This window comes from Maniola hyperantus, chromosome 7 (assembly GCF_902806685.2).
Source record: "Maniola hyperantus chromosome 7, iAphHyp1.2, whole genome shotgun sequence".
Classification (NCBI taxonomy): domain Eukaryota; kingdom Metazoa; phylum Arthropoda; class Insecta; order Lepidoptera; family Nymphalidae; genus Maniola; species Maniola hyperantus.
This window is the reverse complement of record NC_048542.1, coordinates 16,203,129-16,228,944: the sequence shown is the minus strand read 5'-3', so window position 1 is coordinate 16,228,944 and position 25,816 is coordinate 16,203,129. Positions and strand designations below refer to the sequence as shown.

General features: G+C 38.4%; 2 protein-coding genes and 2 non-coding genes across 9 annotated transcripts in view; 1 reads left to right on the top strand and 3 right to left on the bottom strand.

Annotated features, from left to right (window-relative positions):
• LOC117983520 (electron transfer flavoprotein beta subunit lysine methyltransferase-like) overlaps window positions 1-20,182 on the top strand; it is a 46,017-nt gene extending 25,835 nt beyond the window's left edge. For 5 of the 6 annotated variants that reach the window (XM_069500013.1, XM_069500012.1, XM_069500011.1 and 2 more), the window contains 4 exons: window positions 3,347-3,534; window positions 17,048-17,178; window positions 17,917-18,104; window positions 19,325-20,182. In XM_069500013.1, the coding sequence (XP_069356114.1) occupies window positions 3,347-3,534; window positions 17,048-17,178; window positions 17,917-18,104; window positions 19,325-19,474 (657 nt within the window). In that variant the 3' untranslated portion in view covers window positions 19,475-20,182. The remainder of the gene's footprint in view (window positions 1-3,346; window positions 3,535-17,047; window positions 17,179-17,916; window positions 18,105-19,324) is intronic. The other variant, XM_069500015.1, reaches the window with a different exon arrangement.
• Window positions 15,905-16,023, bottom strand: LOC117984132 (5S ribosomal RNA). Its single transcript, XR_004673773.1, has one exon. It is a non-coding gene; the product is annotated as a 5S ribosomal RNA (ribosomal RNA).
• On the bottom strand, window positions 17,807-17,878 carry TRNAA-UGC (transfer RNA alanine (anticodon UGC)). The gene has a single exon. It is a non-coding gene; the product is annotated as a tRNA-Ala (tRNA).
• Tmhs (Tetraspan membrane protein in hair cell stereocilia) overlaps window positions 19,995-25,816 on the bottom strand; it is a 29,889-nt gene continuing 24,067 nt past the window's right edge. The window contains exons 2-4 of the mRNA XM_034970018.2: window positions 24,129-24,227; window positions 22,777-22,923; window positions 19,995-20,885 (exon numbers count right to left, since the gene is read on the bottom strand). Of these exons, the coding sequence (XP_034825909.1) occupies window positions 20,686-20,885; window positions 22,777-22,923; window positions 24,129-24,227 (446 nt within the window). The 3' untranslated portion in view covers window positions 19,995-20,685. The remainder of the gene's footprint in view (window positions 20,886-22,776; window positions 22,924-24,128; window positions 24,228-25,816) is intronic.

The window sequence follows — 25,816 nt, the reverse complement described above, 5'->3', positions numbered from 1 at the left end:
CCGGCAACGCATCGGCAGATCCTCAAGTGCTGCAAATGTTCATGGGCGGCGCTAATCATTTAACGTCACCGGCCCCAAAAAATACACCTTTATATACCGTTATACACCTACATAATATATTCGGCAATAAATTAAATAAAGTTTTTTTCAATGTTTAGTGTACAAACACGGTTAAGTACCTATAGATATTGAAGTCGGTTTTTTTTTTGTATTTTGTTTAGGTACATGAACACATTTATTTTTTTACATTTATATATACATGTATATATTTGTAAAATATTTAAGAGATTTGGTGAGTGGGTCCAAGCCAGTGAGCACCTGCAATTGTAAATAACTACATACTAAAATAATTTATAATAATAAGACAAAAATTAAAACTAATTGTAATAATATAATGTTAATCTATATATATAAAATTCAAAGTCCTGACTGACTGACTGACTATATATCAACGCACAGCCTAAACCACTGGTTTTAGAGACATGAAATTTTGAGGGTGTGTTCTTTGTAAAGAGTAGGTATCCACTAAGAAAGGATTTTTCGAAATTCTACCCCTAAGTGGATTAAATAGGGGATGAAAGTTTGTATGAAAGTCCGTCATTTTTCAAGTTATTTGCATAAAAATTGGTATTTGGGTTTTCGGTCACAAATGAAGAAATACGTGTTCCAGGATTTTTGGAAATTCATCCCCCACCTCGATTTTCTAAATTCCACCCGAGCGAAGCCGGGGCGGGTCAGCTAGTAATAAGATAAAATTAAAAACTAAGTATTCAAAAGTAAGGTAAGGAATAATAAAAGCTTTTTTATTTTTTTATTTTATTACATGAACACACACCATAAAAAAAACACAACTGACTGCTTAGTTGAGGAAGATTTTACCAAAGAATTTAATTTTTATGTACTTCATAAGGATTATTACCTCCTATGTCGATGGATTTTACACTTCGTCCTAGCATGTTGTTCCCAGAACTTACTCAAATACGGCCTACTTATAATTCCAATGTAAACCCATATTTGACAGGCCACAAGGTTCTATGACACTTGAGGAAAACGTGGTAATTAATTAAAATTAAAATTCATTCATTCATTCATTTCATCATCATCATCGCCGACCCACTACTAAGCACGGGTCTCAGAATGAGACGCACCTCTAGCTTTTCGGAAATAATATCACTTGCTTTAACGGAGAAATGAAAATATGAGGAAACTGCATGCTTGAGAGTTTCTCCATAATGTTCTCAAAGTTATGCGAAGTCGCACAACTTTTTTTTAATAAACTGAAAAATAGTAGGTACCTATAACATTACAAAATAAATAACAATTTGTAACACAAACAGGGGCGGAGTAGCACAAATTGTTATCATGACAATAATATTATTTTCCTCTTAATTTTTGCATGTGGCGTCAAATAACAACTTTATGTACGTAGGTAATAATGCAGGCACAAAGTTCAGAACAGAAATCAGACTAGGCAATAATATTGTTATGATTTTACTTTTTAATATTGTTTTAAAGTTATGTAAGTTAATTAAATTCAAAAACTACAGGGTGTAACCAGAACGCTGGCAAAAACGAAGACAGGTGAAAAAATATATAAAAAAATCCTATTATTTTGTAAAAGTTTACGATATATTACACTAGTATATAGTAGCACAAAATTTTTAAGTTGCTATTTCAAAATTCATCTTCCGTCCTTTTTTGGCAATATTAAAAAGAAAACGATGCAGATATACCTACGCTTTTTACTCTTTATTTAACTAAGATAAAGACATCAGGATCCACGCAAATATTACATGCAAAACTGTGCAAGGAGAGTAGTTAAATCAAAAACATTATTAAGAAATAGGAATGCAAATTGAAGAAAATTAAAAAATTACATTTAATACTTCTTAGTTGTACTATGCACTAAATATAATATTATTAGTTTAGAATACTTTATTCTAGATCTTAAAATATTATCTACAACTATGTAGTATAAAAAATATAATAGAATGAAATTCAGTTAATACCTAGGTATCCAGTTAGTTTCGCAAGGATATTGTGAAGAAGGTATGTAAATGACTACCTACGTAGAAGGTATTCTAGGTCATAAGTGTATGTGTGACGTGAATTAATGGCGTCACGGTAAATGTTTGTCTATAATACCTTATTATAAGAATCGCTAAAATAAATTTACACAATATAATAGATATTTACATAAATAAATAAACCCAACTAAAAACTATATGGAACAATTTCGTTCAATGACCTTTACCTACGTAAGTAGGTAAAATTAGGGGAAGTACCTACTTATAATATTGTTAAAGGACGAACTACCTATGACTTCTTTCGTAAAAGTATGAGGAAAAAGACTATACTTAATAAATAGGTAATCGACTGTGACAGACATACAGAGGGATGGACGGACGCACGGAGAAGGTCGCATCATAAGGGTTACATTTTTAGGGTTCCGTACCTCAAAAGGAAAAACGGAACCCTTATAGGATCACTTTGTTGTCTGTCTGTCTGTCAAGAAACCTAGAGGGTACTTCCCGTTGAACTAAAATCATGAAATTCGGCAGGTAGGTAGGTCTTATAGCAAGCGCACTTAAAATCCGAAAATTGTGAATTTGTGGTTCATCACCATCATCATCATGATCAACCCATCGCCGGCTCACTACAAAGCACGGGTCTCCTCTCAGAGTGAGAAGGGTTTGGCCATAGTCTACCACGCTGGCCATGTGCGGATTGGTAGACTTCACACACCTTAGAGAGCATTATGGAGAACTCTCAGGCATGCAGGTTTCCTCACGATGTTTTCCTTCACCGTTAAAACAAGTGGCATTTAATTACTTAAAACGCACATAACTCTGAAAAGTTAGAGGTGCGTGTGAGGAAACCTGCATGCCAGATAGTTCTCCATTATGATCTCAAATGTATGTGAAGTCTGTCAATCCGCACTTGGCCAGCGTGGTAGACTATGGCCTGTGCTATGGCCATAACCCTTATCATTCTGAGATGCGATCCGTGTTCTGTAGTGAGCCGGTTATGGGTAGTGATACCTAATGATAATGTAATTTATTTATCTTCTATATTATTATTATCTATATAAAAGGAAAAGGTGACTGACTGACTGACTGACTGACTGAATGACTGACTGACTGACTGACTGATCTATCAACGCACAGCTCAAACTACTGGACGGATCGGGCTGAAATTTGGCATGGGGATAGCTATTATGACGTATAGGCGTCCGCTAAGAAAGGATTTTTGAAAATTCAACTCCTAAGGGGGTGAAATAGGGGTTTGAAATTTTGTAGGCCACGCGGACGAAGTCGCGAGCATAAGCTAGTTTTATATATTCCAGATGTTGATGAAGGAGTTCACGCGGCAGTTCCTCCAGCACACAGCCCCCAGCCGCCGCCACCTGACCCCCGAGCTGATGCTGCGGCTCGTGACCCCTGCGTGCCCCCTGTGGGCCGCGCGCGCCGAGGACTTCCCCTTCCCGGACCCCTTCTGGGGGTTCTATTGGCCCGGGGGCCAGGCTACTGCTAGGTGAGCGCATTGCTTTTATAATTGGACGGATTTTTTGAAAACCGTCAACCCATCACGAATCGAAATTGTGATACTTATTAGGTACTTAACTAATAACTATATATTAATATGAACTACTGATGGGCGATTACGGTAAAAAAACCGGCCAAGTGCGTGGCGGGCCACGCGCAGTGTAGGGTTCCGTAGTCACAATCCTCGATAAACAGATGTAACTCCTTAACCTGTGAACCCTACTTAGCCATGATAGTTTTCCTTTAAAATTGATTATAATTATATACTACTGCTGTGAGTTTTTTCACGTTCCTATATACTACCATTTGGCTAATAGAGGGGGGGGGGGGGACACACTTGACTCTATCATATTTTACAAACGGATCTAGTAATCAAAAAAGATGTTCCCAGACCCACAGTATTTTCAACGATACCCCACACCATCTACTCGTGTGCCCACACTATGGGGTAGACGAGAAAAAAAAAGTTCATCCCCACTTTACATGTAAGGGAGCTACCCTAAAAAAAAATATTTATCAAAATTTTATTTCATCACTTTGTCGGCGTGATGAACATTTATAACCATGCCAAATTACAGATTTCTAGCACTAATAGTCTTTGAGGTTAACCGAGGACGGACAGACAGACAGACAGACGGACGGACATGGCGAAACTATAAGGGTTCCTTGTTTACTACGGAACCCTAAAAACTGGCAAAGTGTAAGTCAGACTCGCGCACCGAGGGTTCCGTACTACAGGCGTATTTTTTCAAAATTGTGCATGATAAATCAAAAACTAAGGCATAAAAATAAATAAAAATCTGTTTCAGAATGTACAAGTAAAGCTTACCTATATGATACCCCACTTGGCATACTTATCTTACTTTGAAAATTGAAAATACTAATTATTTGTTCATGAACACATATTTTTTGTCAACAAATTCTCGGTTTTCGGATTTATTGATTTTTCATAGCTCATTGAAACCTTGAATTTCTTTTCCTCTGTTTAGCTATGTCATTGCTAAACTAATTGATGTATGTTTTAATTAAAGTTTTAATTTTAATTTAAAACGATACTCTTGATGAAACTGTGTATTTTACAGATTAATAGTGATAGGTGCCTACTTATCCTCCCTATTAACTACCATGACCAATAGGAAGAATTACAATGATTGCCAAAGTATGATAGAATTAAAAAAAAAAAAAACTTTTTTATTCGTATAAACTTTTACAAGCACTCACGAATAGTCGGATGCATCTACCACTGGTTCGGAATGCCTTTCCTACCGAGAAGAACCAGCAAGAATCTCGGCGGTTGCTCTTTTCAAATATTTGATATAGGTATACGGTGTAGGCTGTTCTAGTCTTGCTATGTATTTAGGGAAAAACTGATTGGTATATCGACTATCAAGGTAACAATCATGTTGTACTTCGATCAAACTGTTGATTTCATTTTCACCATATTTTACTATTTTTAGGGTTCCGTACCTCAAAAGGAAAAATGGAACCCTTATAGGATCACTTTGTTGTCTGTCTGTCTGTCAAGAAACCTACAGGATACTTCCCATTGACCTAGAATCATGAAATTTGGCAGTTAGGTAGATCTTATAGCTGACATTTGGGGAAAAATCTGAAAACCGTGAATTTAGGGTTAGCTCACACAAAAAAAAAATTGAGGTCATGAACTAATAATTAGTATTTTCAACTTTCGAAGTGAGTGACTATATCAAGTGGGGTATCATATGAAAGGTCTTCACCTGTACATTCTAAAATAGATTTTTATTTATTTTTATGCATCATAGTTTTTGAATTATCGTGCAAAATGTCGAAAAAATACGACTGTAGTACGGAACCCTCATTGCGCGAGCCTGACTCGCACTTGACCGGTTTTTTTTTGAGAGTGAATCGGCATCTTCTAGGCAAGCGCGCTCCATCTTAGGCTGAAATCTATAAAGCGCACTTTGACTTTGCTCAGACTTAAGATTGAGTTAAAACGAGACAGATTTATGTGAGTGATATAGCTCTGTCTCGTTTTAACTATGTCTTAAGTCTAAGCTAAGTCAGAGTGCGCTCTATTGATCTTCATCTCACCCTTAGGCTGCATCATCACTTGCCACCAGGTGATAACTGATAGCAGCCAAGCGCTAGTCCTGCGGGGTGATTCGCTTACTCAGTGTCTAACACTAAATGATAGTCATCGAGCTCATATCACATTGGATGGTTATACATTGCTGCTTCACTGAGTGATATAACGGTTATTCTTCTTAGAAAACCCTCAATGGATTAAAAATAAATGTCGAATGCACTGCACTGAGCTAGCGAAGGCTGGTCACATGGCCTAGACTAATATAATTATTTGGATTCTAAACTCGTTGGTCTTGAGGTAAGTTACTTTATCCGTACTTTTACTGGGCACTGCAATGACCTCTATTAACCCGCTGCAGTCGCTTTAGCGTTGACGTCACAAGCCAGTTAGTGAGAAATAGTAGTAATTTCCCTGCGCCCGCGCCGGTCGCACCTGCGCGCGCGCATACTGGTTACTCGTAATATACGCACACTGCTCATGAATATTACATATACGACATAGCCTCCTAAAGTATACATTTATCTCTAAACAGTACCCATAGTACAAGATTTTACGTCTCACCAAAGGAAACCAAATTCGCTTCCGCGTTACAGTAAAATTGACCTAAACAGCCTTGAATTGAAGTCAAATATTCAATGCCACTGATTTTAATTTCGCAATGTTTCCGCTTGGAGCGCTGGCTGTAGAAGTGTAGACAAACTTGAGCTTTAAAATCCAGTTTACTGTAACGCGGAAGTATTTCGACTCTCGAATTTGGTTTGGTTTGGTGAGACGTAAAATCTTGTACTATGGGTACAGTAATAAAACAAAATTGCGTTTGTTTATTCGCTTATAACTTCTACACCATACAATGAACCAAAAGCTTAATTAGCTATAATCCGCTGAAACAGGTCGAATCTGTATGGTGCAACATGCAGCATGCGAAATGCACCGCCCGCCCTCCCACTGCTAAACATGCAGGAAAAAGCAGCCACCAGGCAAGCAATACGCACCACCACCACGCAGCACCACACAAATCCCAAAACACACACGACGCACGTTTCGCCCCGACACCGCAGCATCCTCGGGAGATTTAGACTACACACTTTGCAATTGTGCATTGTAAGGTCTACATCTCCTGAGGATGCTCCAGCAGTCAAAGCGATACACTTTTTTTTTAATAAAAGAATATTAGCCATGTTGACTAATATTCCCCTTTCCTCTCCAACTAAGCGTCAAGCTTGTGCTAGGAGTAGGTACGACAATAGTGCAACGGGCGGGGTTTGAACCGCCGACCTTTTCGATTTTCCACTCCTTTACCCGTTTAGCTATTGGGGCCGTCATCATCATCATGATCAACCCATCACCGGCTCACTACAGAGCACGGATCTCCTCTCAGAGTGAGAAGGGTTTTGGCCATAGTCTACCACGCTGGCCATGTGCGGATTAGTAGACTTCTCACTTGAGAACATTATGGAGAACTCTCAGGCATGCAGGTTTCCATACGATGTTTTCCTTCCGATATTTAATTAATAAAAACGCACATAACTCTGAAAAGTTTAGAGGTGCGAGCCCGGGATCGAACCCCGACTTCCGATTAGAAGGCGGACGTCCTAACCACTAGGCTATCACGGCTTTGATTGAGGCTGTATACTGGCTGTATATAGGTATGTATACTATATACTTTGAGAGCCGCTGCCCGCGCCTATTGCAGTTGTAGAGGAAAACGAATAGAAATCCCCAGCACGCGAGTAGAATATAATTATTTATAGTTAGGAATATTTTCCGAGCTGTTTCTAAGCGAAAAATTTCCGCTGGATAATCTGTTATTGTCTACATATTTTTTACTAAACATAATTAAATAATTGGTTAATTATGTTGATATGATATACATAGGTACCTAATTGTAAAAAAAGGTTTGAATCTGAGGACGTTTTTTCCAGTATGCGCGAAAATTCTAAATAAGTACCTACGTACATTGCCTAGTCTATGTTCCTATTATTCCTATTATACTCTATGTTATGTTCCTATAGGTATTTGATTTTGAATGCAAAAAAAAAAAAAAAAAAACGGGCCGAGAACCACCTCCTTTTTGAAAGTCGATTAAAAATAACCAACGCTCTCTAAAATAAATAGATTTTTCATTTTTTCAATTCTTATTGCATTTGTCTTACTGTACCATACCTAGGTGCATCTGTCTGTCTATCTGTAGCAGAGCCTAGTAATAGGATACCCGTTGGCACTCTTCGCGTACAGATTTTATATAAAAACTAGCTTATGCTCGCGACTTCTTCCGCGTGGACTACACAAATTTCAAACCCCCATTTCACCTGAGGGGTTGAATTTCCAAAAATCCTTCCTTAGCGGATGTCTATTGTCTACGTCATAATAGCTATCTGCATGCCAAATTTCGCCCAATCCGTCCAGTAGTTTAAGCTGTGTGCTGATAGTTCAGTCAGTCAGTCAGTCACCTTTTCCTTTTATATATAAGATTGTTTTAAGTACCTAGATACCCAAACTCGTGTGCCCAAGGTACCTATAGTTCGCGGGGGGAGGGGGAGGGGGTGACGCCCCTCACACCCGCACGTCACCCGCGCTATCCCGCACCGGGATATGTAGGTACCTGGCCTGTAATATGTACCTACTTAGTTACCTAAATAACTTATCTACTTATTTGATATTGATCAATTATTTATTTAGTATGACCTTCAAAATATCAAGTCATTTATAAAAACCCCCCAACCATAATATTATTGTGTCGTAACCGTAGACTGAGTAAAAAATCTAGACAAAGGAACGTTTGCTTTCTCATTCACACTAAAAAGAGAGCACAGAGTAAGTTACTAATGTGATAAACAGAGACGCAGCTAACTTAATTTTTGTCCCTTATCGTGTAATCGATTTTTTTCAAGGAATACATCTTTAGTTGCAAAACAAACTTTGAGAATTCGTGGCGTTATTGTATTTCTTATAAGTTATTTACTTGTTTTCACATAAAAAACGTTTAATCTAAATATTGTTGATCGGTTAATACAAATAGACTACTAAACAATGGTAATTTGTCGTGTTATTGCAATCTCAGATGCGGTTACACAGTACTTTAGTCTAGCTTTTTTACTCGGTCTACGGTCGCAACTAACTCGTATCTCGTAGCGTATATATTCTGTGCACGTAGGTAGGTAGATGAAGAAAAAAATTGTTGTTTTCAACAACTTTCCTACAGTGTAATAATAAACTCTACAAAACCTTGAAATTATTAAGTGATCGATTATGTCGACCAACTTTATCGATATAAGATCATCGTCTTCAATATATTTGATTTCCATTTTATTTTATCAATGAAATAGACTTTATACCAAAACGTCGTAAAAACATTTACAATCAATTCAAAATCTACTCCAAGCCGATAATCATAAGATCGTGTTTACGTTGTTCTCAAATCATTCATTGAATATTAACTTCTGTTGTGAGTTGTGATATAAAAGTTTCATTGAAAAAACTACCTTATCTGCTGAAAAATAGATGCTATAGTGAAATGATTCAGCTGTGCGTGAGTCATTCTTTACGCGGGTTTTACAAGTCTATTCATAGTAGAATCCTCATTTTTTTTTGTTGTGTCTTCGTTTTGTAATGGATAATTTATTTAATAGTTCTCGTGTTATGTTGCGGCAATAATAATAATGTTACATTGTGTTTTACATTATCTAATAGTACATTTTACAAACTTTTTCTAACCATAAAGATAAATAAAATGAAATTTTTTAATGTTCCTAGCCAGTTTGTAAACGCATTCCGAATCAGCGATGCCGATTCGAAAGTACTTGTAAATGTTTAATAAAATAAAAATATTTTTATATTTATTTATTTATAACTTTTGCTTGTAGCATTTTGGCTTCATTGCTCAAGTGGAAGAAGCGTTGAAATAACCAACTCTTACGTATAACATGTGATGTGATGTGTGCATGGCACAATTTACAAACTAAACGTTTCTCTTTCGTGTTTCTTTTTTCTTTCTTACCTAGAATTACCCTACTTGGGGATATAAAACTACATACTTGATAGAAAGTTTTATAAAATTCTTACTGTTATTTCTAAAAACTTTGAAAAACAAACACATCCGAAAACTGAAAAAGGACTTTTTTTAGTTTGCATATTTACAATAATACTTATAGCAGTGCTAATTATTGTAAGGGAAATCCAAATTATAATAACCAATTATAATAATACTATCGCATTATAATAATTCCCGAGAATTATTAACAGTTATTTGTTAAGAGATATCCATGTTTTGTAATTTGAATTATTTAGTTTCCTGGTTCGGAATTACCGACTTAAATATTTATGTTTTCCAGGTTTCCTTGAAAACGATAGCAACTAATAACCTAACTACAAATTATTTTTTCCTTTTTAAAATAATGTAATTTGTAGTTAAGTAAGTATGTAACTGTATAATTTACTGAAATATAAATGTCACTAATCGATATTTTTGCATATTAAATACCTATTATTATTATTATTGTAAAACTAGCCAAAGACGAACGGGACAGTAGATTTCTCAACGAAAAAAATAAGTAAAAAACAAGAACCTAAAAGTAGCTTACAATTATTAAAATATTAAAAAAAAGTCAATTTTCAATAATCATTATAAAAATTTAAACAAAAGACATTTAATAAAATAAAATAAAAGTAAATCACACCTATACATACCGACCCACTCAAGGGAAAAAAGAAAGGTGATTCTGTATTCTGCGAAAAGCCTTAGAAAGGGACAAGTTAAAACTTTTACTGTGACAGAAAGGGATAACAAAAACAAACGCAAAGCGGGACAGCACTAAGATAGTTCCTTTTCAGGAAAGAGATGTAAGATTGTGAGCTGAGTCATATCGGAATGCTTCAGGAATTTATTAAAGTGTGAGCAAGTGTGACTCACTCTTGTTTAGTATTTTATCGTTTGACTAGCGGATACCCGGCGTGTGCTACTACACCAAAAAACCGGCCAAGTGCGAGTCAGACTCGCGCACTGAGGGTTCCGTACTGCAGGCATATTTTTCGACATTTTGCATTTTGCACGATAAATCAAAAACTAAGTATTATTTAGTACTATTATATATTCTGTGGAATTATGCACAAAAATAAATACAAATCTGTTTTAGAATGTACCTATAGGTAATTTAACCTACCTACCCTTTCATAATGATACCTGACTTGGTATAGTTATCTTACTTTCAAAATTAAAAAATATTAATATTAGTTCATGAATATGTTTTAATTTTTTTTGGTGATGTAACCACAAATTCACGGTTTTCGGACTCGTGCTATAAGACCTACCTTCCTGCCAAATTTTATGGTTCTAGGTCAATGGGAAGTACCCTATAGGTTTCTTGACAGATAGAGGTCTGTCTAGACAACAAAGTGATCCTATAAGGGTTCCTATTTTTCCTTTTGAGGTTCGGAACCCTAAAAAAACGCTGTTAAACCATCTTCGCATTATTGCCTTTCCAATGAAACCGGTTCGGGGCACATCAGTTGAATAGTTTAAAAGTCTATAACGAACGGTAGGTACTAGGACCTAGGTAGAAACATGTTTTGTGTTTTCAGTGAAAATTTATCAATTGTGGAAATTCACTCTTCAAAGATGCGGGAAATCGCAAGTATGAACATTATGTCGGCATCTTTCATTTGAAAGGAAATCTTGAAATAAGTAGGTACTTATTACTTTACTCGTATCATGATTTAATTTGGTATTTGACTATAATAATAATAATTCAGCTTTTTATTTCCATCCATATTTGACTAGGTATTATATCAAAAATAAATTATTTCTCACTGATTATTAAAATATAGTAAAATCTTTCAAAATAATTAAATTCCTTTGTTAGTTTTTAATGGAATAACCATTTTAAATTATCGATTAAACTAAAAAAGTACGTCATTATGATGTGACTCTGATTTGATCACGTAGAGAAACTCCAAGCATAGCTCTCTCCATCGCCCGCAGAGTGACTCTGAGAAAGAAAGAAAGCTTAGTTGTATGGGAAATGGGATTTGGTTCAGGGAAAAACACGTATGTACTTCGGTAACGGAAGGTCACTGAAGGCTTTCATAAAACGATAACTATTTACTAGGCAACTTGATCGACCCCGCACGACCTCGACCTCGACCTCGTGACCCCGTCTGCTGTGAACTATGAAGCGCGACAGCTAGGGCTACCATATTTCGATGCGTATTGCGTATTTCTGGGATTGTCTTGCTCATTAGTTTATCTAATCTATTCTCGCTGAAGATTAAAGAGTCAAGAGATAGGTAGTTATTTACGAATTAGACACGTTTATATCTTGTATTGTATCTAGGTACCTATTTCTTTTTAAACATAACAATAATATAATTCTTATAACATAATTAATATGTAAGCAGTATTTTAATTTTCATGAGAGAGAGAGAGTAAGAAGTCCTTTATAAATAATATCTGTCCCGGCTGTACTCACGTGTATAGTCGACGTTAGGCGGCACGCGCGGCCCGCAGTCACAGCCGCGGCGCGTGCGCGAACTGACTCCCTTGAAAAAGGACCCCGGATGGGTTCGAAACTAGTCGTGCTAACGTCGACTATACACGTGAGTACAGCCGAGACAGATATATATTTTTTTTTAATTCAGATACAAGTTAGCCCTTGACTGCAATCTCACCTGGTGGTAAGTGATGATGCAGTCTAAGATGATAGCGGGCTAACCTGGAAGGGGTAGGTATGGCAGTTTTTATTAAACCCATACCTACCCCTTTGGTTTCTACAAGGCATCGTACCGGAACACTAAATCGCTTGGCGGCACGGCTTTGCCGGTAGGGTGGCAACTAGCCACGGCCGAAGCCCACCAGACCAGACCAGAAATTTAGAAATTATAAAATTCCAAACCCCTGCCAGGAATCGAACCCGGGACCTCCCACTATTAAGACCACAGCGCTCACCACTGCGCCAGGGAGGTCGTCAAATATTATTTATAATGGAAATCACTCACGGTAGTTTAAACGCTAAGAAGTCCTTCTTCCATGTCAAACCCACCGCGCGCAGTTTGTAACCACGTGGAGTCCTAAAAACTGGTTTGAAGTCGTCATTGTTTGGTTTTATGTGACTACAGGACTACATAATGAGGTATCTTATAAACCCACTATTAAAATGTAATAAAAAATGTCCGTCAACATGCCACGTTATAGGTAGATACAGGCGCATATCTTAGCACGTGGCACACACACGTTGTTGTCGGCTGGCTGATGATTCAACTTGGTTTTGTTTTGGCTCCTACTCGTTCCGTCTGCTAAAACATAATTTGATATGATTTTGTCTACAGCGCAATAACAAAGTAATAATAAAATTGAGAAATCAGCAGGGCGATTGTCTAAAACCTGCATCAATCATTATTACAATCTCAATTGTTCTGATTGGTTGAGTTTGTGCGATTCTTTTTGCAACAATGCATTGTGGCCAATAGTGAGCGAGCATTAACCAATCAGAGATGATTGCGATCGTGACATTGTAGCTGTCAAACAACCGCGGTAGGGCCACTGGATGATCAAATCAAAGTTAATAGATTCAAACGACTATTTTTTTAATGAGGTTAGTAAATTTACACATTAAATTTAAAAAAAAATCTGCAAAATGCTTGGACGCTCAACTTGCGAGAGGCTGGACTAAAATACTATATATATATATATATATATATCTTACGGAGAGAAAAATTTTAAAAATTTGAATCGACTGTTAGGCGGAACGAAGTTCGCCGGGCAGCTAGTTTAAGATTTAATTAAATAGGTACTAAGTACATCATCGATCTTTAGAAGGAGATAGCAGATTTGTAGAGCACTGTCTCGGTGGTTGAAACCGACAAAACGTCATATGGATATGAGTGACAGAGACAACGCTCTACAAAGATGAAATATCATTCTAAAGGCCGATGTTCATCACTGTACTGTACCTACGTAACGTACTTACATAATAAATCCCCGAAGAGCCGTAACATAGAGTCTGTATCTGACTCATCTCATCCCTACTGCGGGAATCCCGTTTCCAAGAACCGTCCCCTAACTCCATAAAATATATAAATGTATCTACCCACGCATATATTACAGGATAATGTGGATTTCGCAGAACAGAAAAGCGCATTATGGCTTTGGCCGAATTCTTTTGTTACCTACTATTTGATGCCCGCGACTTCATCCGCGTGGATTTAGGTACGTTTTTCAAAATCCCGCGGGAACTCTTTGATATTCCGGGATAAAAAGTAGTATGTGTTAATCCAGGGTATAATCTATCTCCATTCCAAATTTCAACCAAACCCGTCAAGTAGTTTTTGCGTGATTGAGTAACAAACATCCAAACGTCTACACTTTCACATTTTTAAAATATTATAAGGATTTGAAACGCTATTTTCAAAACTCATTTAGGAATATCTAGGTATGATCGATATGGAATTCAAATTATGTAACTAGGTATAGTAAGTTGGATGTATAGGGACTAGGGCCCTTATTAGTTAGGGTCCTTACCAGTGGCGTGCACAGGTATTCAAGCTTGGGTAGGCAATTAGATATGAAACTATTTAGTCATAGCAAAGATAATATATTAAATTATCTTTGGTCATAGTGAAAAATAAGCATTGAGTTGTTAGGACTAGGGTCAATAGGGTAAGCAGTGCGTTTATGCCTCTATCACCTACACGCCACTGGTCCTTACATCATCCCGAGTGACACGGGCTATATCTACTTACCTAAATTTTTTGGAAAAAAAATCGCCATTTTCTAAAGTGATTATTTTACTTTTTTGTTCGTTTATGGGGCCGTGTTTTTATTTTTAGTGCTCCATAACACAAAAGAAAAAAAGGATCCTGTTTGTCTATCTGTCTGTTAAACTCAAGTGAATGTGATTGTAATGAAATTCATATTTGCCGTATCTCTTCTTGTTTTCTTGTTTAGTGGCGTTTTGTCTGTCTCTCTGATGTCCTTAAGGGTGTTTTAGTGTGGTGACCCTACCTGCCACCTGCCACGTCGATGGTGGCGCTCTGGCATGTCACGTGACGACGCGCGATATAGCGCCGGCCGCGTGGCGATTGTTTACATTCATCATCATAATGATGAACCCATCGCCGGCTCACTACAGAGCACGGGTCTCCTCTCAGAGTGAGAAGGCTTTTGGCCATAGTCTACCACGCTGGCCAAGTGCGGATTGGCAGACTTCACACACCTTTGAGAACATTACGGAGAACTCTCAGGCATGCAGGTTTCCTCACGATGTTTTCCTTCACCGTTAAAGCAAGTGATATTTTAATTACTTAAAAACGCACATAACTCCGAAAAGTTAGAGGTGCGTGCCCGGGATCGTACCCCCGACCTAAGATTGGAAGGCGGACGTCCTAACCACTAGACTATCACAGCTTTTTTATTGTTTACATTGCAATCATGCAACTATTGCGATCGTGCAGAAAACCACTAGGTAGGTACTGCACGATGTTGTGTTCGGTTTTTTTTAACTAGGTATACCTAGGCTTGATCTGTTTATCTGTCTGTAGGTCAAACTTAAGTGAATGTGATTGTAATGAAATTCATATTTGCCGTATCTCATCTTGTTTTCTTGTTTAGTGGCGTTTTGTCTGTCTCTCCGATGTCCTTAAGGGTGTTTTAGTGTGGTGACCCTACCTGCCACCTGTGACCTGCCACGTCAATGGTGGCGCGCTGGCATGTCACGCGACGACGCGCGAATGCGATGTGGCGCCGGCCGCGTGGCGATTGTTTACATTGCAATGATGCAACTATTGCGATCGTGCAGAAAACCACTACCTATTGCACGATGTTGTGTTCGGTTTTTTTAACTAGGTATATAATTGTGGCTAATTCCTTTGTACACAATCTCTAAACTAAACTAAAATGCCAAATCTAAATCTATTGCTATCCCTTTCATAATGTTGCTTGCGGAAAAGGATAGCACTAGATTTAGACCTGTTAATTTAGTTTAGTTTAGAGATTTAGTACAAGAGAATTGGCCCCATTACCTAGGTAGGCATGCACTTAATCTCATTTCGATTAATGTTAAAATGTTTATATTTTAATTAATTCTAAATTCCCTAGAACTAATTTACATAAGTGCTACTAGTAACTAGATTCATTCCGAACACTCCATCAAAATAATAATATTATTGAAGTCATCTTAAGTAGGTATTTATTTTATTGGAACGGAACCTAATTTAGAGATGTTTGTGTGGTACTTAAACATTTATAAAAATACCTAATAAAAAGTAGTAGTACCTATTAAGTCCTAAAAAATAATTCCAAAAAGGCCAACATCACGCGGTGTTCCCAGGCGGTCACCCATCCAAGTACTGACCGCGCCCGATGTTGCTTTACTTCGGTGATCGGACGAGAACCGGTGTTTTCAACATGGTATGGACGTTGGCGACAGCTTAGTAAAATTTTATCATTAATACGTACTTACCCAGAAATCATAATGTATTTTTGGTCATATTTAACAATAACTAGGTACAATATGTACCACCTCTTCACCGATTTGTAAATTAGCGCCACTTTGAACCCTTTTTAAAACGCTCATAGATGGTGCGGAAATAAATACAAAAAACTGTAAATAAATCATTTCGTAAAAATATTAAAAGTTCTTTAACTTTACGTTGTTTTATTTACGTAAGTTCTACCTACTTAGTAACGTAGTACCTAGTTATATATTATAACTTACGGATCCTACTTACTTATCCTGGACAAAATATGGAGATAAAAGATTGCCACGTATGAATTATAGCGCCATCTATTCAACACTATAAACCATTGGCCTTGTATAAAATCTCATAGATGGCGCGGTAATAAATAATGAAAATGGTAAATAAATAATTTAGGTCAAAAGATAGTACGTTTTATAAAAAAGCTAGGTGTAGGTGATGCCTGCAACTTCGTCGGAACTCTTTGATTTTCCGATAAAAACTAGTATATTAAGCCTCTTCAATTATATCCAAAAAATATGATCAATCTGTTGCCCCATTGCAGCGTGATTGAAGGACAAACCAACAAACACACTTTTTTAATATCACTAGGATGGATAGGTATAATTCGACAAAGTAAATTGCCGCGTATATATCTTAGCGCCATCTAGTGACCAATATACACTCTAATATAAACGCTCATAGATGGCGCGAAAATGAATTCAGAAAGCCAAATAAAATAAATCATTGATTTAAAATTTTAAAATACAGTGCGACATGGCTCTCTTGGCACTTGTATGACATTGACAGGGGGGCGCTGTTGGAGAACGCGAGAACAAAACATAAAAAACCTGTGCATAAAAGACAAATTCAAACAAGAACAACGGAAATGTTAGTTCTAATTTTCGCCACGCGCCAAGATAGCCTTGTCGCACTGTAGCTCAAAATATATTAGTAAACGGTACCTAGTTATTTATTACAACACTGACAGATATATCCTGGACAATATGGAGATGATCAGAGACCGCCGCGTGTTGGACGTGGGCTGCGGCTGCGGGGCGGGCGCCATTGCAGCGGCCATGAGGAACGCTCAACGCGTTATCGCTAACGATATTGATCCTTGTGAGTATCGATCTGCTTGATGAAGCAAAACAAATCCACAGTTTTACGATAAAACTACGTATGACGTCTGATGACGTCGAGCCGTTTGTGCGTTTGACCGTCTCGGAAGTCGTCAACTCCTCTAACGCTGAAAATGTTAAATGACAGTGGTAGTAAAATTGTTTTATTGATCGCTTGGTATATTATTATTATCTATATATATATAAGGAGAAGGTGACTGACTGACTGACTGACTGACTGACTGACTGACTGACTGATCTATCAACGCACAGCTCAAACTACTGGACGGATCGGGCTGAAATTTGGCATGCAGATAGCTATTATGACGTAGGCATCCGCTAAGAAAGGGTTTTTGAAAATTCAACTCCTAACGGGGTTAAATAGGGGTTTGAAATTTTGTAGTCCACGCGGACGAAGTCGCGAGCATAAGCTAGTTAACTATAATTTTTAATATAAGTTACCGATCTATTATAAACTCAGAATTTTCATCTCACTCGATACAATTTTATTTCGATGTAACAAAAACAATTCAGAGACCCCCCCCCTTTTTGAATGTAACATTCGCCATATTGATCTTGTTATCCGTATAAATAAATTTAAAACATAAAATAATAAAGAGCAAAAAATCTGGAGATGCCGGGGATCGAACCCGGGGCCTTTCACATGCAAAGCGAACGCTCTACCACTGAGCTACATCCCCGATGATTAAAGCTGATGAAATTATATATCAAATTCCAGATGCAGTAATGGCTGCGAAAATTAACGCAGAATTTAATAAAATTAAAGTGGAAACTGACACTAATAACTTTGTTGGCAGTAGCTGTAACGATTTTGATGTCATTTTGATTGGTGATATGTTTTATGATGAAGAGTTCGCCAGTTTATTGTTTGAGTGGCTCCATAAACTGACTGCTGATAATAAATTGGTAAGATATTTGATACAATGACGAAAGGCTGCTTTTTTTAAAATTTACTATCTCTGAAACGAATATATATTAAACTGAATAATATTGTGGTGTCATTAAAATTAATTACTTATTAATTATTTAATTTGAAATTAAATTGTAGAGTACCTAGGTACTTACCCAATTACGACTATTAACAAAAAATAAAATAAATTGGCAGTAGGTATCATAAAAATCGGTCAAGTGCGAGTCTGACTCACACACGAAGGATTCTGTGCCATTCGTACAAGAAATACTACTTAACTTAACTTTTGTTTGTAGCGGCAATAGAAATAGGTACACATTCTGTGACAACTCTTTATCTATTACGATTAATGAGATACAGCCCGCTGACAGACAGACAGACGCACGAAATGATAAAAAGTGCATTTCTGATAATAGAGAGAAAGAGCTAGCGCGTGCCAGACATTCGTTATTTTATAAAAGCTGAAAGTTTCTCTGCGTATTGTCCCCAACACAGGGAGGAACGATCAGCGACTATGAAGTTTGGATCATGGTGGCTTTGGGAGATAACAGGTAATAAAGGTGTAAAAAATCTTACGTCAAAGTCTAAATTTTTTATATTTCCTTCGCAATAGTATTAGAAATCACGTCATGCATTGCTGGACACTCAGTATCGTGAGAAGCCCCTGCCAGACACTTTAAACTTTTAAGGCGAGTCACCGAGGCTAAGCGGAAAAAACTATTTACTATTAAATAACGGCCTTGCTAAATATACAATATACCTTAAGACATTGCCTAAGGAATGTGCTAATTTGATACACAATACGAAGTACTTCACTCGATCAAATAAAATCTTGAAAAAAGCTAAATAAAAGTCTAAAACGAATTATTTAATACTAAAATTTCTCACATGGCACATAGTTTTTACATGGAAATATTTGTCTTTAAGTACTACAGAGAACCTGCTAAATTTAGGTTTTCAATAGGACTTCTATAATTTATTAAATTCAAATTTAACTTTTGAAACATAGAATTTGAACGTTGCCAAGCGGTTTAATTACAAGCCACGCTGCCCGCCTCGGTGACTCGCCTTAAACTTTAGCCACCATGATTTAGCCCTGTGTCGGGGACAATACGCATTACGCAGATAAACTTTTAGCTTTTATAAAATAACGAAGGTCTGGCACGCGTTGGCTCTTAGTCCATAAGTGAAGCGTTTAAGATATTTATCTTTTCAGGTACTAATAGGCGATCCAGGCCGGCACGGCTTGACTGCGAGCAGGAGAAGTCAGATGACTTTACTAGCTAACTACGAACTGCCGAAGGAGACCCGCGATGAAAATAACGGCTTCACCCACACTACAGTGTGGAGGCTGAATAAATTGTGATTAAAAAAACCGACTTCCAAAACCACTTTTTTTTCTTTGTAGGTAGTGGTTTTAGAAGTCGGTTTTTTAATTATTTTATTTAATTTCAATCGTTTAGTGTAAGTTATCATTGCTTGGTACCTATAAGATCAATTTACCAGCAAAACTTTCTAAAAGATTACCTTGGATTGAAGAGTTGGGACTGGGAATACAAGCTATCTCTTTTACTCTCATGAGTTTTGTATCTTCTGTCTTACTCATCAGTCATTACCAGGCACCAATTTTATGGTTCCATAATATTATTATAATATATGTATTTTAGAGAAATGAAACTATAGACGTCAAGTAAGATGGAAGATTAGGATTACATACATAGTAAATAAATAAATAAATAAAATCTTTAATATCTTAACAAACATGTAGTTTAACAAGCTTTAGTGTAAAGCCCTGCCTCCTGAGGTAGTGTAAGAAAGTTATTCAAAATATAGAGTAGAAAGAAAGTTATTCAAAAGATGTCCAGAACTTGGAGAAAATTAAGACATTATTTATAAAAACTTACTTTATTCATAATATATTTATGTACTTTTATGAATTCACTTAACTTTATTACTTTTTATCAAAATTATAAATTCTTATTCAAGGCACAAGTAACGTCGTTGTACAATCGGTTTTTATATTAATAATTACTTATAATTGATAATAATTATAAGTCTAGATAATTGCTATTGTACTAGTAACTACAATTATTAAATCTATTTACAAACTCTACAAAATAAAGATGTGTGTACCTAAATTATACAATTTAAATAATATCAGGTCAGGTACGAACCTACGTAGAACAATGAAGTTACTTTAATAAATTTTATGTTACTTAAATAAAGGTATGACAATCTATTTTTTATAACATTTATAACTAAATTAGAGTAGAATAAAATTCGTAAAATATTTTGGTAGTAAATTCAAAGAAAGAAAGATCTATTAAGCAAGACATACACATAACGCCATCTATTAAATGGCAATGAACTACGTTATCAAAATTGCATCAATGCCATCTATTAACATTCTCTTGAACTAGGTTGTCATGTTACAGTGGTATCTATCATCTATCAATGTGGTGGACGGTGGTAAACTACTACGGTGTCATGATGTAGCGCCATCTATCAATACGGCTGTGAACTACGTTCTCTTGAGACAGCGTCACCTATCTAAGTGGTTGTAAACTACGTGATGGTTTACAGCTGGTAGTTGTGCATGGTGTTCGCGTAGATGCCGTGCTTAGAGCGCGCCGTTCTGCCCGAGTAGTGGGAGTAGGTGTCCAGGTCGAGGGGCGCGTGCGGGTGCGGGTGCATGAGCAGCACGGGCTGCAGCGCGAGGGACTTGCGGGAGCCGGACACTGACGTCCCGTCTGTCACGTAGGCGTTGTTCACTTCACCTGGAACAGACACAGAGTCATAAAGATCATCAAACGAAGAACTCCTGTCTTCCAAAGGGAAATAAAATATCCCGCGGCAAAAAGTAGTCTATGAGATTATACAGGGTTACTTTTCAGTGTTTTGTACCCGAAGGGTGCCAACGGGACCCTACTATTATTAAGCCTCCGGCGCCGCTGTCCGTCCGTCTGTCTGAACGTATCTCGTGAACTGTAATAGATAGTGTTGAAATTTTCACAGATTGTGTATTTGTAATACCTCTACCTATAGCAACAAATAATGAAATTTTCAAAAGTTATATTTACAAAATTAAAAAGTATTTAAAATCGGATCATTAGATACTTTCAGAGCTAATAAATACCTCCTACATCCTAGTTAGGAAAACTTACAAACTTAACCTCTTTTATAAAATAGTGATTCAAAATGTAATGTTTTGTTGCATTTTAATTCCTATATCCATGTGAATAAGGACCGTTTATCCATAAATGTATGTTGCAAGGTTGGCTTCAGTATCAAATTCCTTTATAGATCAATTTACATCCTGCTCAAGAATCTTTGTCATTAACATGGGAATTATATTATTGTGTAGGTGATTGTAATTTAATATACAGTGCGACATGGCTCTCTTGGCACTTGAATGACATTGACAGGGGGGCGCTGTTAGAGAACAAAATCTTAGAATATTCAAACAAGAACAAAGGGGACACTTGATGGCAACGTTAGTTCCGATTTTCGCCACGCGCCAAGATAGCCTTGTCGCACTGCCTGTAAGTATTTATTTTGGATTATTATTCTAAAGCAATTAGGCAGGTAGGTATCACTTTACCATATAATATATCTACATACTATAATGCTTGTCGATATATTATATCGTCGGACCTTCGTTGAAGCTATCGTTTTTTTTCCAATAGTTAAACCGGTTAATATTATCTAGGTACATAAGATTATTCATCGTTTAAAAATTTGCTCAGATGACATCACGTATCATGATGTTCCGTTTCTTTACTAACAACCGTTAAAACCACTAAAACTACGTAAACTACCTTTTACTAATTAGCGATTATACCTACACAAAGGAGTAAGGACATGATATCACAATAATAATCGTGGTAAGAAAGTCCGGTATCGGTCATGGTATCGGTTGACCGGTTTTTCCTTTTGAGATACGGAACCCTCACATAGACAAACAAGTCAGTAATCCTCTCGTCACGTCTGTGCGCAGTGGACGTGACACAAATTCCTGCAAGTCGAATCTGTGTCACCGCACTGTGGCCATATATATTCATAAGACGAGTAGGTAACCCAATACCTGACAACCTATGCGCAAGTACCTGCATCATCAACATCATGAGCAACCCCCATCGCCGGCTCACTACAGAGCATGGGTCTCCTCTCAAAGTGAGAAGGGTTTTGGCCATAGTCTACCATGCTGCGTTGGCCATGTGCGGATTGGTAGACATCACACACCTTTGAGAACATTATGGAGAACTCTCAGGCATGCAGGTTTCCTCACGATGTTTTCCTTCACCGTTAAAGCGAGTGATATTTAATTTCTTAAAACGCACATAACTCCGAAAAGTTAGAGGTGCGTGCCCGGGATCGAACCCCCGACCTCCGACTAGAAGGCGGACGCCCTAACCACTAGGCTATCACAGTACCCGCAATAACATCGTGAGGAAACCTGCATGACTTAGAGTTTTTCATAATGTGAAGTATGCCAATCTGCAAATGGCCAGCGTGGCGGACTATGGCCTAAGCCTTTCTCATTCTGAGACGAGACCCGTGTTCTTTAGTAAACCGGTCATGGGTTGATCGTGAATCTTTATGATGACATCAGCGTAATTTAAAGAAATGGTACTTAGTACTGTACTCGTAGATGTATGAACAAGTTACCTTTGTATAGCGAAGGCGAGGGGTAGGCAGTGTCGGGCTGCAGGCGCACGTGGCGAGTGGCCAGGATGAAGGCCAGCGCCGCCAGCACGATGCCGTCGAGGCAGCCGATGACTGCCAGCAGGTACGCCCAGCGGACGTGGCAGCGCCCTGCTCAACCAAACATTTAATACGGAGCATAAGTAAAGTTGGGTAGCGGTAGAAGCTTCGAGATGTCTTCTTGTCCAAAATTCCTCAGTGCTTGAATGCCAAAGTCTTCGAACAGTGCGTGTTGCCTGCAGTGATGACATATGGATCCGAGACATGGTCGCTAACTATGAGCCTCGAAAGCTCAGAGTCACTGAGCGGGCGATGGAGAGAGCTATGCTTGGAGTTTCTCTATGTGATCAAATCAGAAATGAGGAGATCCGTAGGAGAACTAGAGTAACTGACATAGCTCAACGGGTTGCGAAGCTGAAGTGGCAATGGGCAGGGCACATAGTTCGTACAACCGATAGACGTTGGGGTCCCAAGATGCTGGAATAGCGACCTCGCACCGGAAGACGCAGCGTTGGAAGACCCCCCACTAGGTGGACGGACGACATCAGACGAGTCGCAGGGAACCGCTTTATCCAGGCAGCGCAAAACCGTGGCGTGTCGAAGTCCCTACAAGAGACCTATGTCCAGCAGTGATGATGATGATATGATATCATCATGATAAGTAAAGCACCTCCAGCACGATGGACCGACGATATAAAGAGGCTGGCGGGAAGTGGCTAGTTGAGGAAGGCTGAAGATTGGGTGTGGTGGCGCTCTTTAGGGAAGGCCTGTGTCTAAATGATGATGATGATGATGATAAGTAAAGCGCAGTGTAGAACTTATTGTAGACTTCAAACCCACCCAATGCCCTGAAGAATGTGGCGGGAAGCGGGTGGATGAAGAACTGTGTTTAAAGGTAGCTCAGGGCGCTATAGAGCAACCTTTGTTGGATATCTCTATCAGGTCACGAAACGAGTCAATTCATAGAAGGACAAAAGTGAACGACATAGCTCGAAGCATCAGGAAGCTGAAAGCCAAATTAGCGACCTATCCACGTGGTGGTAAAGCTTTTTGGTCCATCTCGGAGTCGGTTGAAGCGAACTTCTGTACTCCAGCCACTTATGGGATGGCTCTGCCATGCCAAGTATCAGCTTGATGAATTGGATTCGGTGCACCGTCGCGCTAGAAGACTCATTAGTGACGAAGCGCTGGTCAATTCTAAACTTCAAAGCTTGGAACATCGGCGCAAAGTTGCCTGTCTATCGGTATTTTACAGGATAACTTTCGGAGAGTGTGCACGTCTTATTTGTGTAATCATGAGGGATAACTTTACTGACCTATGTTGTACTGGTCGGCGGTGGGCCCGCAGGTCTCCTGCACGGCGGTCTCGTTCCAGCCCGCGGGGAACACCGCCGCACCTGCCACCATGCACGCGGCTGGAACAACACGAGGAGTTACAATTTATTTATTTATTTATTAAATCGGACAACAATTGATCCATTATGTGTTAGTAACAATAAATACTTAATAACTATGTTAATACTTAAACACTAAGGAGTTAGTAACAAAATACTTAATCACTATGTTAGTACTTAATAACTAAAAGGGATTTAGTCCTCTGCACGAGTTTCCCCATCAGAGGACTATCCATTTTGCCCGCTATCATGCGCAGGATCCCGTTGCTGCTTCCTCGGACTCTGGACAACAGTGATGCTGTTTTCTTGCGCCAGATGGCATCGAAGCCATCTGTCCGCGCCTCAGCAAACATAGCTGATGCACTACAGAACCGAGGTTGCCGCAACAAAATCCTGAACGCATTATTATATTGGACTCGCAGCGCATTGTAAGCCCTTTGCGTGTACTGAAACCACAAGCTTGCCGAGTATAAGGATGTACAGTATGCTTTGAACAGCGTGACTTTCACAGCATCTGTACATCGGGCAAACCTGCGGGCCACCATATTCGCTCGGACTGACAATGCCCTGCGTTCCCTTTCCATATCGTCATCATCTCCAAGGGTCTCGGTTAGCAAGTGCCCAAGGTATTTGAATTTGTGAACTCTATTGAGAGCTACTCCATGGAGCTTTAAAGGTGGAACATACGTTGGACACTTGGTACCCGCCTTGAAGACCATGACTTCAGTCTTCTTGACATTGTATGAAATATCCATGTTCAGCAGCATACGACTCGCATACCGCAAGCATCCTGCGCAGCGCACTGATTGACGGAGCCAGCAGCACCATGTTACATTAGGAACTTCTGCTTACACCCACTTTTTCATCATTTCCGAGTTTCTTGCTGGTTCTTCTCGGTAGGAACGGCATTCCGAACCAGTGGTAAATTAAAACTACCTGACGATTCAGACACTTAAGTAAAAAGTTTACTTGAATAAAGCATATTCTATTTTGTGTCTAACTGAGGCTTACCATAGCAACTTTACCCCAGTTCTCCAAATGGCTTAGCTGCTTAGCCAGATTTAGCCTAACTTAAGTCCTGCAAATTGCTACGTCAGCACAAGACTGAAGTTTCGAGCTGATGGTATATTTTTATTTCGGCAAAATCACGTCATTTCGATGTTAATGAGACATCGTTCCATTCCAGCGCAACAGCAATTTGCGGGACTTGTAACTAGCTGATTGGTGTAATAGCTATGAATTACACATAAAAAGTGAAACTCGGCAGCTGCGATTACGTGAAAAGGCAATGAGTTGATATTTTACGGTGATTCGGAACGAAAGCGATCAATTTCATCCACGCTCTGTCGGAGGCGTCGGACCTCGCAGACAAACCGTGTCGGAGGGAAAGGGTTACCCTACTGTTATACTAAACCGATTTCTAAACTCATTTTGCCACTGAAGTAGGTACTATCAAAGTGGCGAACAATGCAATCATCATCATGATCAACCCATCGCCGGCTCACTACAGAGCACGGGTCTCCTCTCAGAGAGAAACCGTGTCGGAGGGAAAAGGTTACCCTACTGTTATACTAAACCGATTTCTAAACTCATTTTGCCACTGAAGTAGG